Source organism: Nerophis lumbriciformis, linkage group LG15 (genome assembly GCF_033978685.3).
Source record: "Nerophis lumbriciformis linkage group LG15, RoL_Nlum_v2.1, whole genome shotgun sequence".
NCBI lineage: Eukaryota > Metazoa > Chordata > Actinopteri > Syngnathiformes > Syngnathidae > Nerophis > Nerophis lumbriciformis.
Genome location: NC_084562.2, coordinates 18,029,268 through 18,050,338, shown reverse-complemented (window position 1 = coordinate 18,050,338; position 21,071 = coordinate 18,029,268). Strand labels below are relative to the sequence as shown.

Below are 21,071 nucleotides of genomic sequence, written 5' to 3'. Positions count from 1 at the left end.
ATTTCGTTATCAACAATCTGTTAAGTGTGACAAGAACTCACATGGTTTTCATCTTTTCTGTAAGTTCTAAACAAAAAAAACAAACAAAAAAACAACAACCTTCTAGCATTGATTGGAAGACTTCCAAATGTTCAGTCTTTAGACTTAAACAACCATTGAACTAAATGTATGGCAGATAAAACAACTTCAGCTGACACACAGCTTCATGAAATAACTAAATAAATCATTAAACAATGAAATTATTATGAAATCATGAAATAATAAATTAAATCAAGAATCAAATAAATCAATAAATATTGGCATAATTAATAAAAATATAATATAATATACATTTAATTCCCCTAAAATCATGAAATGATGAATTAAATCATAAAATAATTTGATTTATTATTAAAATACATTTGACCATTATTTACAATCTTTATGTGAGACAAGAACATTCTAAAGAGAATAAAGCTACTAGCAAGTGGTGGCTAACAATGCAGGTAAATGGAATTGACCTGTTTCACCCATAAATCCTCTAAATCCCTCTAAAATAAACATCCAAAAACCTTTAAAGGAGAAAATAAATTTGGCTAATTGATTAATTACATCAAGAAATAATGACATCAACAATTAATTAATTTATTAAATGTTGAAAGTATTTTGCTCATCATCCACACTTTATGTGAGACAAGAACACACATGCCTTTCTCTTTTCTCTGCGTTTTAAATAGTTTTAAAAAACCATGCTGGCATGGATTTAAGACTCAACAGGCTTCAGACCAAAGCAATCATTGGACTACATTTACATTAGCCCCGCCCCCTGACGTCACGAAGCGCTGTGTCAGCGCTTCATGAAATAATTGAATAAATTGTTACACCATGAAATAGTTATTTAAATTGTGAAAGATTTAATTAAATCATGAAGTAAATACATTGATAATTAGAAAATGTTGAAATAATTAATTAAACAATTAAATAATTGAATATAACTTTTATTCCACTTAAATCATAAAATATTTGATGAAATCATGAAATGACGTTATCAAAATTGAAAAACGGTACCACTCTTTTTTTACAATAACGTTATGGCAACTGAGCTGCCATTATTTTATAGTAAAATCTACAGTTGTATTTAAAAAGTGTTACGGTAAATTCAATAAATGTTAAATAAATTAAATAAATGGTGCCAGTGTTTTTTTTATGGTAAGATTCTGACGACTGAGCTGACACTTCTTATTTTTTTTAACGTAAAAAATCTACAATTGTAGTTTTTATAGTGTGTTACTGTAAATAGAAAAACAGTACCACTGTTTTCCACCCATCCATTTTCTACCGCTTGTCCCTTTTGGGATCGCGGGGGGTGCTGGAGCCTATCTCAGCTGCATTCGGGCGGAAGGCGGGGTACACCCTGGGACAAGTCGCCACCTCATCGCAGGTACCACTGTTTTATTACAATTAAATTCTGTCGACTGAGCTGCCAGTCTTTTAATTGTAAAATGTACGTTTGTTGTTTTAACAGCATATTACTGTAAATGGATTTTTTTTTTCCATTTACAGAGTTTTTCACGGGACACATTTCCGGTGTTGTTGTTTCCGGATGAGGAGATGCTGCTCCGTTATTGATTGAAGTAAAGTCTGAATGTCATTAAAACAGTTAGCTCCATTTTTTGACACTTCTTCCACTCCCGTCCTTGCACGCTACACCGCTACAACAAAGATGACGGGGAGAAGACGCTGTCGAAGGTGAGCCCCGTAAATAAGACCGCCCACAATATGGCGCATCCTGAAGCGACTGTCAGAAAGCGGCTTTAAAATGATCTGTAAAACATCATCTATGCAACATTTTGACCAAAGAACCACCATTACATGTTATGTAGACCACAAGACAGTGTTTTAAATAAAAAAAAAAAATCATAATATCACCCCCTTTAATGCGCCCTGTAATCCGGTGCGCCTTTTGTATGAAAATAGACCCGCTCATCGGCAGTGCGCCTTATTATCCGGTGCGCCCTATGGGCCAGAAAATAAGGTAATTTCAGGCTTTCGTGGGCCATATAAAAATAATGTAGCGGCCCAGATCTGGCCCTCGGGCCTTGAGTTTGACAGTAGTGGTTTAAAAGACATGCAATTGCAAGCAGTACACGTATTTGCTTCTGTCAAAATGGAAATAAAAAGAGAATGTATTTTCCTTGATTTTGACACCTGTTTTTTTTTTATTTTATTAATTGCTTGTTACAATGTTACTGTGACTATGACGTCTGTTTTGCATTCTTACCCAGTTTTAACTTCAGGAGTTGCCTCTTTGAAATTCACTCCCACTTCCCCCTTTTGTGTGTGTGTTGCTTTGTCAGTCTCTCTCCGCTAGAGCAGCAGACAGGTAGTTCCAGTAAGACCAGGTACGCTAAGAAATCTCCTTTTATCGAGCTCAGACATGTCCAGGCTGGAAGTCACCGAGATGTTTCAAGGAATCAAATATCCTGGACACCTGCACACCCAGGAGTCTTTGCAGCGTGCTCTAAGCTTGCCTTTTCAGGACACCGACGTCCTCATCGTCTCCTACCCAAAGTCAGGTAAGGACATGCAAAAACTGCACTTTTATGAATCCATGTTGTGTTAATTTTATTACACATAGTACTGTTACAGTTTTTATGTACACTGGAAAAAAAATCTGGAGATTTTGTGGTTAAAGACTGGAAGCTACGTAAAATTTACAGTGGATTTTACAGCATAGTACCCTAAAAGGAAAGACCATACCACTGTTTTTTTTTTTTTTTTTTTACAAATAAGATGATGATTTTTACCGATAATTTTACAGTCGTCCCTCGTTTATAGGATAGGACAGGGGTCGGCAACCCGCGGCTCTAGAGCCGCATGCGGCTCTTTAGCGCCGCCCTAGTGGCTCTCTGGAGCTTTTTCAAAAATGTATGAAAAATGGAAAAAGATGAGGTAAATTTATTTTTATTTATTTTTTTAAATATGGTTTCTGTAGGAGGACAAACGTGACACAAACCTCCCTAATTGTTATAAAGCACACTGTTTATATCAAACATGCTTCACTGATTCGAGTATTTGGCAAGCGCCGTTTTGTCCTACTAATTTTGGCGGTCCTTGAACTCACCGTAGTGTATAACTTTCTCAGACTTTCCAGGACGTGTTTTATGCCACTTCTTTTTCTGTCTCATTTTGTCCACCAAACTTTTAGCGTTGTGCGTCAATGCACAAAGGTGAGTTTTGTTGATGTTATTGACTTGTGTGGAGTGCTAATCAGACATGTTTGGTCACTGCATGACTGCAAGCTAATCAATGCTAACATGCTATTTAGGCTAGCAATATATTGCACCATTATGCCTCATTTGTAGGTATATTTGAGCTCATTTAGTTTCCTTTAAGTCCTCTTAATTCAATGTATATCTCATGACACACTATCATGTAATACGGCTTTTAATTTTTTGCGGCTCCAGACAGATTTGTTTTTGTATTTTTGGTCCAATATGGCTCTTTCAACATTTTGGGTTGCCGACCTCTGGGATAGGAGAAACTTTATTTATCCCACAATGGGGAAATTATTTTATTCAAGCAGCGCAGATACACAAAGTCCACAGAAATAATATTTAAAAAAAACACGTAAAAACAAAGAGAAACTTTAAAAAAACATGAAAGACATGAAAAGAGCATTTTTGATTGATTGATTGAGACTTTTATTAGTAGGTTGCACAGTGAAGTACATATTCCGTACAATTGACCACTACATGGTAACACCCGAATAAGTTTTTCAACTTGTTTAAGTCGGGGTCCACTTAAATTGATTCATGATACAGATATATACTATCATATATACTATCATCATAATACAGTCATCACACAAGATAATCATCAGGGTGTATACATTGAATTATTTACACTATTTACAATTCGGGGTGTGGGGAGGAGGGGCGGGGGGTTAGGTTTGGTTGTTATCATCAGTAATCAACAATTGAGAACAGAGAAATGGATATTGAAACAGTGTAGGTCTGACTTGGTAGGATATGTACAGCAAGTAGTGGACATAGAGAGAGAGAAAGAGAGAGATCAGAAGGCATAAGAAAAATATCTGCATTTGATTGTTTACATTTGATTATTAACAACAATCCGGGGAGGGTGTTAGTTTAGGGTTGAAGTTGCCTGGAGGTGTACTTTTATTGCGGTTTTGAAGGAGTATAGAGATGCCCTTTCTTTTATACCTGTTTGGAGCGCATTCCACATTAATGTGGCATAGAAAGAGAATGAGTTAAGACCTTTGTTAGATCGGAATCTGGGTTTAACGTGGTTAGTGGAGCTCCCCCTGGTGTTGTGGTTATGGCGGTCATTTACGTTAAGGAAGTAGTTTGACATGTACTTCGGTATCAGGGAGGTGTAGCGGATTTTATAGACTAGGCTCAGTGCAAGTTGTTTGACTCTGTCCTCCACCCTGAGCCAGCCCACTTTGGAGAAGTGGGTAGGAGTGAGGTGGGATCTGGGGTGGAGGTCTAGAAGTAATCTGACTAGCTTGTTCTGGGATGTTTGGAGTCTAGATTTGAGGGTTTTGGAGGTGCTAGGGTACCAGGAGGTGCGTGCGTATTCGAAAAAGGGTTGAACGAGAGTTCCCGCCAGAATCTTCATGGTGCTTTTGTTGACCAGAGAGGAGATTCTATAGAGAAATCTCGTTCGTTGGTTGACCTTTTTGATTACCTTGGTTGCCATATTATCACAGGAAAGATTAGCCTCTAGAATGGAACCTAGGTAGGTGACGTCATCCTTCCTGGTGATAACAATGTCACCCACTTTTATAGTGAAGTAATTGAGCACAGAGCTCATGCAACCGGCTGCCACTTCAGCGGCACCATTTCTACATACAACTAGGATAGGATGAACTTTATTCACCCCACAATAGGGAAATTATGTTGCTGCAGTGCAGATACACAAAGTCCACAAAATTAAGGTTGAAAAACGTATTAAAACAAGGAGAAACATCAAAAAACATGAAAGACATGAAAAGAGCTGATGCAACCAGTTGCCACTGCAGCAACCAGCTGCCACTGCAGCATAAATAATTTCTACATACAGATGAAAACAAAGAGTGTAATATCAAAAGACATAAAAGACATGAAAAGAGCACAGCACTGATGCAACCAGCTGCCACTTCAGCGGCACTATTTCTACATACAGCTACAAAAGTAAAACACAACGAAAAACCAAAAAATGAGCAATAAATACTACATATTGCGCACACACGATTGCAACTAACAAACAAAACAAAAACAACACTTCAACACCCACATTCACACGCCATCTGCTGCTAGGGTGGGGGAGGGGGAACATACCATGAATTGATTAACGTTGAAAAACTTATTCGGGTGTTACCATCTAGTGGTCAATTGTACGGAATATGTACTGTACTGTGCAATCTACTAATAAAAGTTTCAATCAATCAATCAATCAATCAATGGCGAGAGACAGGAGCAGACCCAGCAAGAGAGCTAACACCTTCCAAGGCTACCCACTAGCTCTTATTTAGTTCCTGAAATTACCGCAATAAATGAATTCCTGCGAATTAAGAATCATAAATTATAAATCACATATTTTCACAGAACATAAAAAAAAAGACTTTACAATCTTTTAATCCAATATCGTAATGCTGCCAGAAGCTGAGCCAATCAGTGGTCACGATACTGAACAGCACGTTTTAATTGGTTGGCTCTCCTCTAGTGGCCAATACCACTGTTGTTTTGATATTTTTACTTTATTTACTCATTTTGATGCTTGAAAATGCTTACTTTAGGAACAAAATACAAACCCCGTTTCCATATGAGTTGGGAGATTGTGTTAGATGTAAATATAAACGGAATACAATGATTTGCAAATCATTTTCAACCCATATTCAGTTGAATATGCTACAAAGACAACATATTTGATGTTCAAACTGATAAACGTTTTTTTTTTTTGCAAATAATCATTAACTTTAAAATTTGATGCCAGCAACACGTGACAAAGAAGTTGGGAAAGGTGGCAATAAATACTGATAAAGTTGAGGAATGCTCATCAAACACTTATTTGGAACATCTCACAGGTGTGCAAGGTAATTGGGAACAGGTGGGTTCCATGATTGGGTATAAAAACAGCTTCCCAAAAAATGCTCAGTCTTTCATAAGAAAGGGTGGGGCGAGGTACACACCTTTGTCCACAACTGCGTGAGCAAATAGTCAAACAGTTTAAGAACAACGTTTCTCAAAGTGCAATTGCAAGAAATTTAGGGATTTCAACATCTACGGTGCATAATATCATCAACAGGTTCAGAGAATCTGGAGAAATCACTCCACGTAAGCGGCATGGCCGGAAACCAACATTTGATCCCTCAGACGGCACTGTATCAAAAACCGACATCAATCTCTAAAGGATATCACCACATGGGCTCAGGAACACTTCAGAAAACAACTGTCACTAAATACAGTTTGTCGCTACATCTGTAAGTTCAAGTTAAAGCTCTACTATGCAAAGCGAAAGCCATTTATCAACAACATCCAGAAACGCCGCCGGCTCATCTAAGATGGGCTGATACAAAGTGGAAAAGTGTTCTGTGGTCTGACGAGTCCACATTTCAAATTGTTTTTGGAAATATTCGACATTGTGTCATCCGGGCCAAAGGGGAAGCGAACCATCCAGACTGTTATCTACGCAAAGTTCAAAAGCCAGCATCTGTGATGGTATGGGGGTGCATTAGTGCCCAAGGCATGGGTAACTTACACATCTGTGAAGGCACCATTAATGCTGAAAGGTACATACAGGTTTTGGAACAACATATGCTGCCATCTAAGCGCCGTCTTTTTCATGGACGCCCCTGCTTATTTCAGCTAGACAATGCCAAGCCACATTCAGCACGTGTTACAACAGCGTGGCTTCGTAAAAAAAAAGAGTGCGGGTACTTTCCTGGCCCACCTGCAGTCCAGAGCTGTCTCCCATCGAAAATGTGTGGCGCGTTATGAAGCGTAAAATACGACAGCGGAGACCCCCGACTGTTGAATGACTGAAGCTCTACATAAAACAAGAATGGGAAATAATTTCACTTTCAAAGCTTCAACAATTAGTTTCCTCAGTTCCCAATCGTTTATTGAGTGTTGTTAAAAGAAAAGGTGATGTAACACAGTGGTGAACATGCCCTTTCCCAACTACTTTGGCACGTGTTGCAGCCATGAAATTCTAAGTTAATTATTATTTGCAAAAAAAAAATAAAGTTATGAGTTTGAACATCAAATATCTTGTCTTTGTAGCATATTCAACTGAATATGTGTTGAAAAGGATTTGCAAATCATTGTATTCCGTTTATATTTACATCTAACACAATTTCCCAACTCATATGGAAATGGGGTTTGTACATACAAGAGATGACTATTATATTTGTGCAGGAAAAACTCGACATTTTGGGGGATTTCCATCTTCCATGCTTACTTTAGGAACAAAACATTGCAGAATATTCTTTAAAAAAAAAAGTAAAATCTCCCCCCAAATATGGGATATGATATTTAAAGGTCAAATTTGACCAAACATTTGTTGTTTACAGTGTACAATTTCCTCTCTGAGTGCTTGTTTACCCGCCAAGTGTTTGAGCAGGTGTTTAGCTCTGAGATCACGTGCAACAAAGGTGTAGAAAAATGGCTACGTTTAATTTCACGTGTCTGACATTATTGATTTTATCTACGGAATTCGGTCTCCATTTCTTGCTACAAGACAGACTGGCGGAACATGACTATTTTATTTGTGCAGGAAAAACTCAACATTTTGGGGGATTTCCATCTTCCATGCTTACTTTAGGAACAAAATATTGTACAAAATGCTTTAAAAATTATAAAATCACCCCCCAAAATATGGGATACAATATTTGAAGGTCAAATTTGACCAAACATTTGTTTTTTTACATACTACAATTTCATGTATAATTTGTTTTGGGATCATAAGTCAAGCAGAAATTCAAGTATTTATATCTATTTGACCAATTTTTTTTTTTTTTTAAATATATGTATGCTATGTATATGTATTTGTTGTATTATTAAATAATGTTTAAAATATATGCAATTGCAGTACATGTATTTTTTTTATCCATCAAAATGAAAAGAATGAATACAGGTAGTGAGAAAACTACTTTGTTGATGCATATTATTTCCAGGTTTTGGTGGGCCAACTAAAATACTATAGTGGGCCCGATCTAACCCCCGGGCCTTGAGTTTGACACCTTTCTACTTGGGTCCATACATCATTCATGTGTTTTGGTTCCAGGCACCACGTGGATGCAGCAAATCGTAACGCTGATCTCCAACAAAGGAGAGCCACACGTGTCCCAAACGGTCCCGAACTGGGCTCTGGCTCCCTGGCTGGAGCATCATTACGCTGACCAGCTACTCCAGACCTTAAAACCACCTCGAGTTCTCACCACACACCTGCCTCATCACATGCTAGGCCACGCCCTCCGCACTTCGAGAGCCAAGGTGAGCATCGTATACACGGAAGAAATCACACAATAGGATCTGTTTGTTTGATCGTAACGTGCATCTTACATTGGGAAGGGTTGAAATTGCCATGGAAAGTGGCTAATGCTAATCAGTAGCATGTCTATGGCAAATTCAATGTGAATTAGCATTGAGCTAGCGCATTTTGAAAAGTGGAGCCTTACGTTACGTTCGAGTGTTTTCTATCAAGCGTACTTGCTTTGTGCAACACTGACTCGCTATGAGTGCTTGTTTCCCCGCCAAGTGTTTGAGCAGGTGTTTAGATGTGAGGTCACGTGCAATATGGCACCGTTTAGTTTTACGTGACGGATTTTACCCCCGGAATTAGGTCGGCACTGAATTCGGTTGCCATTTCTTTGCTACAAGACAGACTGGCGCAGCGTAACTATTTTATTTGTGTAGGAAAAACCCGACATTTTGGGAGATTTCCATAATGATAATCTAGCCGATCTCCGTGTTTATAAAACAGAACACACACCAGACACCATACAAAAAGGAAATAGGTTAAAAAAACGTGAGACTTTTTGGATTCAGTCCACAAAATACCCTGACTTTAATGACGGCGTTCATTTTCCCGTGTTGTTATATTTATTTGTCTAATTATTAAATAATTAATTATTATTGAAATAATTAACCGAATGAGTAAATTCCACTTACATCATAAAATAATTAATTAAATCATAAAAAAATTACATCAATAATTAATTAAATGATTACTAACCATTTAAATAGTGAATTAATTAAATAAATAAATGTACTTTTGTTTCACTTAAGTCATTAAATAATTAAATGAAAATTTATATTGTAATTTATTTATTAATTTGATTTAATTTTGAGTATTCATGGATGTAATTATATGTGTATTCTGTAATTGTATACTAAATATACTTTATACTATGATATAATGCAACGTATGTTGCCAACCAAGCAACGTTATCATGGATGCCCCTGCTTATTTCAGCAAGACGATGACCCCATTATTATGATATATATTTAAATTAATTTCGTTAAATAAGGTCATCATAAACAACCACATTATTATATGTGAGTGATGGGGCAGGACATTATAAACTTTTGCTTCTTCCTGCTCTTTTTCAGACACGTTATTTTCCTTTTTTTAAATTTACTTTGTTAAAATTGTACAGCTGGAGAGTATTTTTGGTTGTTGTGATAGAAATAAACAATAAAGTCTAAAGTCTAAAAATCAATAATCACATTATTATAAAAATAATTAAAATATTGAAAAAAATAATTAGATCATTAATAATCTCATGTACTTTTAATTCCAATGATAATTAATTAATGACACCTTTCCGTAATCATTTAATTAAATAATTATTTATTTAAATTTGTCCCATTTGAAATATATTCATGCTTGCTTGGTTTTAAGCTCAAGTGGTATTATTTTATTTTATTATTACTCCTGATGAAGGACGTGTTGAGACGTGTTGCGGCTGATTAAAAGGATTACAATAAAATGTGCTGAAAAATATTAAAGACCTTTTAACTGAAGAAGACAGTTTCCACAGTTTTGTTGAATTTGTGTCCAGACTCCAAAGAGCACCTTTTTTGGATGACCTTGCCACTTTTAGAGGCCTTAGCAGCGTCTTTCTTTCTTTGTTTGTTGATACAATAAGCACAATGTGTCTTTGTGCCGCCTCCCAGGTCATTTACGTCAGCAGAAACCCAAAAGATACTGCGGTGTCGTTTTACCACTTCCACAAACTGGCCAACTTCCTACCCGATGCTGGCTCCTTTCAAGAGTTTTTAGACCAGTTTCTGGAGGGCACATGTAAGATTCCAGGGTTTTTATTTCATACTGCTGCTGCTAACTAACTTTGATCTGTTTCAGTGCACTTTGGCTCCTGGTTTGATCACGTTAAAGGATGGACGAGCGAGTTGGGAAAGACCCCAAACCTGCTTCATGTCACCTATGAAGAGATGTCAATGGTGAAGAATGTCTGCTTTATACTATATATATATATATATATATATATATATATATATATATATATATATATATCCCCTCAAGTTTAGTCTCAGTCATAAAAATGTTAAAAATAAGTTAGAAGTACATTTTTTTATCGCTTAAATCTCTAGATCAGCTTTTGATCTGTCAATATAAAGCGGTATTTATTTATTTTTTTATCGCATTATGCCTTTTTTGTTGAAGAAAACCCTGTTTTTTTTATGGAAAACACACAATATGCAACATTTTCCAAAAAAAGTAAAAAAATCAAAAGTGGAATATATGAAGTAAGTGTAGCCTTGAATAGGTCAATAATTCATAATAATATTGAATTTTGATTCATTATTATTTTTTGAGCAATTAGTTTAAAAAAAAAAATCTAAGAAAACTTTGTTTTTTTTATGGCAAACACACAATATGCAATATTTCCTCAAAATATATTTCAAAGTGGAGTATTTGTAGCCTTAAATTAGTCAATAATACATAACATTTATTTTGATTCATTATTATTTTATGAGCAATGACAGTTAAAAAAAATCCCACTAAAATTCTCAAGGATCCAAAAGGGCCTCACTCATAAATGTGTTAAAAATAATTCACACATTATTTTTTTTCTTTTTATTACTTGAATCTCTAGATCAACTGCAGATCAGATCTGTTGATTATACGTTTTTATTATTAAAACAAATAAGGTTTTATTTTGTTTATTTTATGCCCTTTTTGTCAAAGAAAACTTTTTTTTATGACAAACACAGAAAATATGCAATATTTCCTCGAAAAATATTTCAAAGTGGACTATTTGTAGCCTTGAATTTGTCAATAATACATAACATTTATTTTGATTCATTATTTTTTGAGCAATGACATTTTTATAAAAAAAACAAAACAATTCCCACTAAAATTCTTGGGGCTCCATAAGGGCCCCACTCATAAAAGTGTTAAAAATAATTCACATATATATTTTTTTATTTTCTACTTTTAATACTTGAATCTCTAGATAAACTTCAGATCTATCTGTCGATTATACGTTTTTATTATTTAAAAAAACTTTTTCTTTTGTCTATTTTATGCTCTTTTTGTCAAAAAACTTTTTTTTTACAGCAAACACACGAAATATGCAATATTTCCTCAAAAAATATTGCAAAGTGGAATACTTTTAGCCTTGAATTGGTCAATAATACATAACATTTATTTTGATTCATTATTATTTTTGAGCAATGACAGATTTAAAAAATAAAAAATAAAAATTCCCACTAAATTTCTCAGGAATCCAAAAGGGCCTCACTCATAAAAGTGAAAAATAAATCGCACATTTTTTAAATGTTTTATTTTTAATACTTGAATCTCTAGATCAACTTCATATCTGTCGATTAGACGTTTTTATTATTTAAAAAAAAAAGGTTTTCTTTTGTTTATTTTTTGCCCTTTTTTATGGCAAACACACAAAATATGCAATATTTCCTCGAAAAATATTTCAAAGTGGAATATTTGGAGCTTTGAATATGTCAATAATACATAACATTTATTTTGATTCATTATTATTTGTTGCGCAATGACAGTTTTAAAGAAAAAAAACAGCCTGCATGGCAACTTTTTCCTTTTCACTCTTTTTGCTCTTTTATAATCTTTTTTTTTAATAGTGTTTTTAGAATGTACCGCGGGCCGTTAAAAAGTTAGCTGCGGACCAGCAAACGGCCCCCGTGCCACACTTTGGACACCACAGCCTTAGACGCATTAAGATGCTGGATTGTCCCTAACTGCGTTTCTTTTAGGACCTCCACGGTGCCATCAAGAAGGTGAGCTCTTTCCTCCAGCGCCCCCTAGCGGAGGACGAGGTCCTCAGCTGTGTGAGACACTGCAGCTTCAGCAGCATGAAGGAGAACAAGATGAGCAACTACACCCAGGTTCCTCGTGAGATCATGGACCACAGCAAAGGAGCCTTCATGAGGAGAGGTGAGGCTCAGGTGAGAAATCCTCAGGTACGTCACCTGGGTGCTCAATCGGTGCTTTGTTCATAGGCAAGGTTGGGGACTGGAAGAACCTTTTCACTCAGGAGCACAATCAACACTTTGATGAGGTTCTGCAGGAGAAGATGCACGGTTGCTCTGTGGAGTTTGTATGGGAAGAAGTGGATCCAAAGGAGCATCTTTGAGGGACATGAAATTATTATATTCTTTATTCAGTAAACATGTAATCACTCTATCACCCTTCATTCATTATGTTTATTCAATTTGTATTATGGCAGAAAAGGGATGCAAAAAAAAGCATGACTATGAGGACCTCTTGTGGTGCGATGAGTACACTACAGGGGTACCTCAACTTAGGAGAGTCCTTTCTGAGATAAGAGCTACTTGTTATGCTTGAAGTCAGGGGTTCTGAACCTTTTTGACCTCGGGGACCAACTTTTACACTATAGAGAAGTCCGGGGCCCATTCGAGCATTAAAGTGCCATTTGAATGGGAAAACAAGTTGCCTCTATATTGAAGCTATTATCATATATAACTGATTTATGACACCAAAAGATTAACAAAGTTTGCGGATAAATCAATATGATCGAAATAGTATCAATCTCACGGAGATTCCCGAGACATTATGAGAGAAAATGTCGCGTGAGCAACCACAGATCCCTTCCCCATCAACAACAATGCTAATCAAGCAGATTTTGTGAGAGCCAAAAACGATTACTTTGGGAAAATTATGATCCAGAATCCAGCTATTTTTGAGCCCGAACACAACGAAGATGAGCAATAAGTTTTAGAAACGAGCGCTAAACGGATGCAGCTTTATTGTGACACTATAGCATTAGCAGCATTGCTAATTGCATTTGTGTCCTGGGCATTGGCAGTGGAGGCTCCTCTATGGGGTCTTGGGGCACTAGGAGGTTAACCCCTTTACTACTGTTACACCAGGTGGCCCTTAGCAATGGCCAAGTACCTAATTGCCCCCTAGCCAGGGATACGGTGAAGTCCTCAACGGTGGAGCAGGCGGAAGACGGTAGATTTAAGAACTACCACAACGGCTGCGATGGCGGAAGAAGGCTGCAGCAGAAAAGGCTCCCTAGTCGTCTTGGACTCCATGCCACTGGACCATGACCCGTTTTTGTCAAAGATCGTGTGGTGACTGTCTGTGCACCAGTCTCTCCACGTAAAACAAAGTCACGCACAGGCATCCTCCATAAAGGGATACACCCCTACCAGGAGGATCGTCATACTCGTTCAAGTGACCGCCGACGCTAGGTGCTAAACATACAAAGTAACCATAACAAACATCAATAAAACAAGCACTTGCTGTAATATTGCCGCTCTCGCTGGGATGTCGACCGACAGGACGCTCACATAATTCCGCTTCGTTGAAGAAACAGTCACAATCCTCTCGAAGGGTTAAAAAAAAGTTCCTGCAGGAAGCTTCTTTTCGTGTCTTTTTCACCACCTGGGGGACGTGAAAGTGGACCAGCCTGTTGGTCCATGGCCACATTTGTCTACTACCAAGTGAAATATGCATGAATTATAATCTAGAATTTACTTTTAGCAAGTTTGAGACAAAGCAAAAGCAGCCGCCGGCACAGAGTGTCGACAATAGCAGCGTAAGCTAGCATTAGCTCACTGCTATCAATGCGCCGCCATTAGGCCTACTCAGTGGCCTAGTCATACCAAAGACTATAAAAATGGGACCCATTACCTCCCTGCTTGGCACTCAACATCAAGGGTTGGAATTGGGGGTTAAATCACCAAAAATGATTCCCAGGCGCGGCCACCGCTGCTGCTCACTGCTCCCCTCACCTCCCAGGGGGTGAACAAGGGTGATGGGTCAAATGCAGAGGACACATTTCACCACACCTAGTGTGTGTGTGACAATCATTGGTACTTTAACTTTAACTAAAATAATCCGTCTGCGTTAGCGCTTATAATAACAATATCACTCATATTTGGTTAATTTTCGGGTCACGACATGTAGGTGGAGTATTGTTGGCAGTTTCTGGATGTTTTAGAGAGAGTATAAAAAGCGCAAATGTTAACTCAATTGTTGGCTATTTACGATTTAGAAAACATAAAAAAGCCAAGCATGTGTGTTCTTGTCTTACGTAGGGATTGTGAATGACAAACAGCACATCTCTTTCCAATGTTTGCATATTTCCAGTATGACTGATCTGATAACATGGTCAGAGTGCAGACGTAGATCTACAGTGACGTAGAACCTACGAAAATTGCTAAAGATATTCGGAGTGGAACCTTCAAAATGGCCGACTGAATTTATGACATTTTGTGACGTTTAAACGGTGTTTTCACATACTTTGAAAATATAATTGAATATGGTTTAATGGATATAATGAAACACAAATAAGCATATAAAGTCAACTTGTTTTTCCACTCTACTGCTACTTTAACACTGAATTGGTAATCTCTCCATTTTAATCGCGTTCAGAATGATATCTAACCTACTTACAGTTAAACCTTGTGACTTGATATGAAAGCATGTGTTAGTCACAAAGATTATTATCAAGGACTAGGTCAGGCTGATTATAAAGATAAACACCAATCAAATATAATGCATAAGAAGGGACTCATAAAAGTCTGACTAAAAATAAATTCACATTTAATTATGTTGCGGCAAAATTTGTTTACCAAATCAATAATGAATATGTTTCTTAACTAAACTGTCAATAAAAATTAAGTGCAAATGAAAATACAGCTTTACCACTTTAGTCATTATTTTTTGCGCTTAAGAAACTTCTCTATGACTTTAGCGCCAGACTTTTTCTGTTTGTTTGGTATTGTTATTACTGCCACAAGTGGTGGGAAACTGTATTACAACTCAGTACCACTGCGGCCCATATGGACCACAGCTGTTTTGGAGGCCCTCTAGGGCAGTGGTTCTCAATCTTTTTTCAGTGATGTACCACCTGTGAACATTTTTTTAATTTAAGTACCCCCTAATCAGAGCAAAGCATTTTTGGTTGAAAAAAAGAGATAAAGAAGTAAAATACAGCACTATGTCATCAGTTTCTGATTTATTAAATTGTATAACAGTGCAAAATATTGCTCATTTGTAGTGGTCTTTCTTGAACTATTTGGAAAAAAAGATATAAAAATAACTAGAAACTTGTTGAAAAATAAACAAGTGATTCAATTATAAATAAAGATTTCTACACATAGAAGTAATCATCAACTTAAAGTGCCCTCTTTGGGGATTGTAATCGATCCATCTGGATTCATCAACTTAATTCTAAACATTTCTTCACAAAAAAATACATCTTTAACATCAATATTTATGGAACATGTCCACAAAAAAATCTATCTGTCAACACTGAATATTGCATTGTTGCATTTCTTTTCACACTTCTTTTTGACAGACATTTTAGTGAGGGTCAAACCATCTTGGCATGGGGAAACTCTGGCTTTATGGTAATGATTGGAATAGCCAACTTCATTTGATGTTCACTTTATGAACTTACATTCATATTTTGTTGAAGTATTATTCAATAAATATATTTATAAAGGATTTTTGAATTGTTGCTATTTTTAGAATATTTAAAAAAAAAATCTCACGTACCCCTTGGCATACCTTAAAGTACCCCCAGGGGTACGCGTACCCCCATTTGAGAACCACTGCTCTAGGGGGTTAAGAAACACTGTTTTCAGTTACAAGTCAAAATTTGAGTTACAAGCATCCCTGCCATTAGTTGGCATAACGAATATCCCAGTGAACCCCGTAAGGACCGCCCAAAACATCCGGTCTTACTCGCTAGCATGAGCTTATAGCGAGGGATCGACATAACTTTGTTTTCCAACCATTGGACAGTGCTGAGAAGAAGTGGATAATAATCATTGCATTAAAGAAATACATAATCAAAAACCTGACGTGTAGCCAACTTGGCGAGAAAATTTGAGCGTATAACTACTAGTCTGCACCATGCTGAAGCAGAATGAGTCTTAACGCCAGCCAAGAATGTTAAAACAATATCTAAACGACATGCATTTATCCGAAAAACAGCTGCTGATGGTGTGTTTGACGGAGAAGCAGCTGCAGCACCTCTTGAATGAATCGCGATTCTTATTTGTAACAATTCTTGATTGATACAAAAAAATAAAAAAATCGATGAAAAAAGAATGACAATTTTGTTTGTTTTTTCTCAAAAATCTTTCCCGTCCAGCTATTTTTGTAAATGTTTAGGTAGAATTTCACTAAACAAAACCCGTTTTCTTTCGAGTAGAAAAATGGAGCAATGTAGTTGATTATTGAGCTGGCACACAAGAAAAAAGTATTGATTTTGAATCGAGAATCGATTCTGAATTTAATTGTTACCTCCAAGAATCGAATCATGTGGTGCCCAAAGATTCACCTCCCTCGTAAATACTGTGCATTATCATGACATTACTTCATAAAACTACTGCAGTTGTTTGTAATACTAATTCTATTTTATACAATATTATCTTAAAATGAGTTTTTCCTTTTAAAAGACACGACGTTACATGCTTTTTTTTTTTTAAGGAGTTTCTTTATTGTGAGTAAAAGAGTGGTTAAGTCCATTTTGTGTTGAGCTGTTCAAAAAAAAAGCATTGGCAAAAAGTAAACAAACTATCCAGGTCCATGTTGATACTATTAAAAACTTTACAATGACACGTATTACAGACAAAAATAAACGTATTAAAGATAAAACAAACGTATTTCTGTGTGTGTGGTTAATCATAATGAACGACAAGTTAACTAAGGACAAAATAAGATGAATCGCAATAAATTATTTTTTATTGTTTGACAGCACACAGCCCTTTATTCGGGCTATGTGCAATGCACCACAACTAAGTCTATAATTCCTTTTATTATTTTTTTTTTGCAAGTATCTGGCCTTTGAGATCTCCTTTAATTAACTGACTGAGTCTGTGGGGGTTCTCTGTGTTTACCTGTTAATATTATTATTTGAAAGCATGGTTGCACCAACCCGCTATGGACTAGACGGAAATCCACCCAGCTAAAACCTGACATGTTTACGTATTATTTATATAGTATGTTCAATAAAACGTGTAGTCCCTATTTAAAAATAAAGAAGAAGAAAAAAATTCCGGGAAGACAGGAGCTTGAGATGAACAAAGTCCAGCTCCCTGGGAAGGTGAACTTAAGTTTGGATGAAGTGTACACCACACATACTAAAAGAAACTTCCAGAAAGGTATGAAACCTATTGTGAGCGTTTCAACAGAGACATCTGAAAGCTTGCATTGAGGCGAGGACAAAAGGAGCATAATGCATATTAGTTATCAAAAATCAAAATGCACATTGTTGTCTAGTTAGTGCAACCACGCTGGACTGTGATCATTGAACTATGGGCATACTTGCCAACCTTGAGACCTCCGATTTCGGGAGCTGGGGGGTGGGGGCGTGGTCGTCGGGGGTGGGGCGGGGCGTGGTTGGGGGAGTGGTTAAGAGGGGAGGAGTATATTGACAGCTAGAATTCACCAAGTCAAGTATTTCATACACACACACATATATATATATATATATATATATATATATATATATATATATATATATATATATATATATATATATACATATCTACATCCTGAAAATATGCAAACAAAACTGTTTGGATAATTGATACTTCAAACTTGCATAAATAAATCTTAAGGAATATAACATAACTTGGCTTCTGAGAGTTTCAAAATGTAATGAATAAAATGCTAACGTTGTTGATAAACAAGCAATTATTTTAATAATTAAATATGGTCATTTTAAATGAATTATTATGATAATTTAAAATCAATTATTTCAAATATGTTTATTTTAATGTATAATTCTATGGTTGGATGTAATAAGGAGTCAGGAAAAAATACAAAGAAAAATACAATTAATTTTGATGTTTTTAGCAAAATATAGTAAAATTTTTTATTTTTTTTTATTTTTTTTAAATTAATAAATATATTTATTTTTAGGTAAAATAAACATAATAATACAATTTATCTCTAGTCTGGATGATTTAGTTCTTGTCACCCTGTTGTCCTCCCGTCATGAAAAAAAGGCTGTCCTCACTCAGGTCCGCATGAAGCTGGAGGGGGCGTGGCTTCCAGCTCCGGCTGAAAATCGGGAGATTTTCGGGAGAATATTTGTCCCGGGAGGTTTTCGGGAGAGGCGCTGAATTTCGGGAGTCTCCCGGAAAATTCGGGAGGGTTGGCAAGTTTGACTATGGGACTATTTGATAGACAATACATTAGGGTTGTACGGTATACCGGTATTAGTATTGTACCGCGACACTAATGAATCATATTCGGTACTGGTACCCCTCCCTTCCCCCTTTTTTAACGGGCATGACGGCGCGTCATTTTACAAGCAGAGGAGCATGTTCGGCAGCGCACAATCACAGAGTACTTACAAGCTGACACAGTGTGTAGACAGAAAAGGGAGAACGGAGGCATTTTGGCTTAAAAACTGACGATAAAAGGTGAAGTTATAACACTGAAACGCCCTCAGGAAGAGGTGCTTTAAGACATGGCTAGCTAGCTTGCAGCAAAAATCCATCCGCAGTCTGCAGTGTTTTAGCTACTTCCAAATCACTAATCCTCGCCCCCATGGCGACGAATAAAGTAGGTTTCTTACAAGCATCATCCCTGCAGGACGAGGAATAGCTAAACATGCTTCACTACACACCGTACGTAGCTCACCGGCGTCATCAGGTTCCATCCAATGCCATGGGTGGATCTACACCTAACATCCACTGTAATGATACCAAGTACAGGAGCGTATCTAGTCGATACTGCTATGATTACATCGATATTTTTTAACATCACAAAATCTTTTTTTGTTTAAATTTTTTTTAATATTATGTTCATAAACTCAGGAAATACGTCCCTGGACACATGAGGACTTAAATTATGACCATTGTATGATCCTGTAACTTCTTGGTATCGTATCGATACCCAAATTTGTGGTATCATCCAAAACTAATGTAAAGCATCCATACAACAGAAGAATAAGTGATTATTACATTTTAACAGAAGTGTAGATAGAACATGTTAAAACAGAAAATAACCAGATATTAACAGTAAATGAAAAAGTTGATTAATAATCCATTTTTACAGCTTGTCCTTTATAATGTTGACAAAATAATAGAATGATAAATGACACAATATGTTACTGCATACTTCAGCAGACAAATTAGGAGCCTTTGTTTGTTTACATACTAATAAAAGGAACATTGTCTTGCATGTTCACTATTTTATTTAATGACAAAATTGGAATAAAAAACATATGTTTAATGTACCGTAAGATTTTTTTGTTAATATAAAGCCAATAATGCAATTTTTTGTGATCCCCTTTATTTAGAAAAGTATCGAAATACATTTTGGTACCGGTACCAAATTATTGGTATCGGGACACCACTACAATACATAAATAATGTAGCGTCTATATAATGATTCCATAACATCAGACTTGTTATAAGTGAAACACAGTTTCACCTATGGATTATTGTTCATATCCAGCAAGGAAGAAGACGCTGTTGTGGCGTGCATACACACACTTAATCACCATGGTGACACGGATTAATTTGGCTTTTTCAAATCTCAATGGTTATCGGTTTCATGACTTTCAATTCCATTCACGAATGTTAGTAAAACTCCATGTTCCATGGTTTTCACGCAGCCGAAAGCCCTGTGTTTGGGCTTTCCCTTTTCTGGGACAAAGTCCTCAGTTTTTTCTAACGACGGTCTGAATAAAGCGAGGTGACCAGAATTTAAGTTTAAGAATTTATTCTACAAATCAAATATAACAACAACAGCACTGGAGAGAACACCGAGCTCTACAAAGTCCGGTGTGGTCCCACTCTTCACGCGCTTTTGTCCTTTCTACTACCCCTTTCAAGTGGAGTTGCTCGTGCTTCGTTCCAACGAAACCGAAAGTAAACCTTACACACACACACACACACACACACACACACACACACACACACACACACACACACACACACACACACACACACTCTTGTATTTGTTACCTTATTGAGACTTCCAAAAAATGCCTAGCTCTTTAGGACCACCCTTTACAGATATATAAAGATTTGTATTTACAACATTAATAATATATACATACTATGCAAATATAAAAAAGGTAAGCTTTTAGTTAATTTTCATTTTGGTTTGTAATTGTTTTTTAATCTTCATTATTTACTTCAAGTTATTACAGTATGTCTCTATATACATTTTTTTTTTTTTTTAAATACATTTTGGCCACAGGGGGCGCATTTCAATTTCTTACACATACTTGTTATTACATATGTTGGCCAGAGGGGGAACACTTCAAATTTTTACACACACTTGTTATTTCATATGTTGACCCGAGTGGGGAGCACTTTTAAAACCGGCACAAAGTCAATTTGAAAAATCTCTCCTAATTTGTTCACCGGTCCTCATATGGAAGGTACTTTTCCTTGTTGATGTCTGAAGAAAGGTAGAAATACAAGAACACGCACGCACGCACGCACGCACGTCTCCTCCTGCATCCTTACTGGTCAAAAAGTTCCTCAACAAGCTCCCGCTGGTCCATAACTCTACTGCCCGGATCCTAACCACAACACCCACATTTGATCACATCATACCCATCCTGTAGAAACTCC

General features: G+C 36.5%; 1 protein-coding gene across 1 annotated transcript; it reads left to right on the top strand.

The window, feature by feature from the left end:
* Nucleotides 1-2,315: 2,315 nt before the first annotated feature.
* sult5a1 (sulfotransferase family 5A, member 1) lies at nucleotides 2,316-12,670 on the top strand. The gene is made up of 6 exons (XM_061974792.1): nucleotides 2,316-2,555; nucleotides 8,272-8,480; nucleotides 10,167-10,293; nucleotides 10,354-10,451; nucleotides 12,243-12,423; nucleotides 12,489-12,670. The coding sequence occupies exons 1-6, from the start codon at nucleotides 2,417-2,419 to the stop codon at nucleotides 12,620-12,622; spliced, it is 888 nt and encodes a 295-aa protein (XP_061830776.1). The 5' UTR covers nucleotides 2,316-2,416; the 3' UTR covers nucleotides 12,623-12,670.
* The last annotated feature ends 8,401 nt before the right edge of the window (nucleotides 12,671-21,071 follow it).

What these genes read in the sequence shown, in the direction of transcription:
- sult5a1 (XM_061974792.1), top strand. Translation starts at nt 2,417, where the DNA reads ATGTCCAGGCTGGAAGTCACCGAGATGTTTCAAGGAATCAAATATCCT. An exon ending in CGTCTCCTACCCAAAGTCAG is followed by an intron (nt 2,556 to 8,271) that starts GTAAGGACATGC and finishes TTTTGGTTCCAG; the next exon opens with GCACCACGTGGATGCAGCAA. An exon ending in AGGAGCCTTCATGAGGAGAG is followed by an intron (nt 12,424 to 12,488) that starts GTGAGGCTCAGG and finishes CTTTGTTCATAG; the next exon opens with GCAAGGTTGGGGACTGGAAG.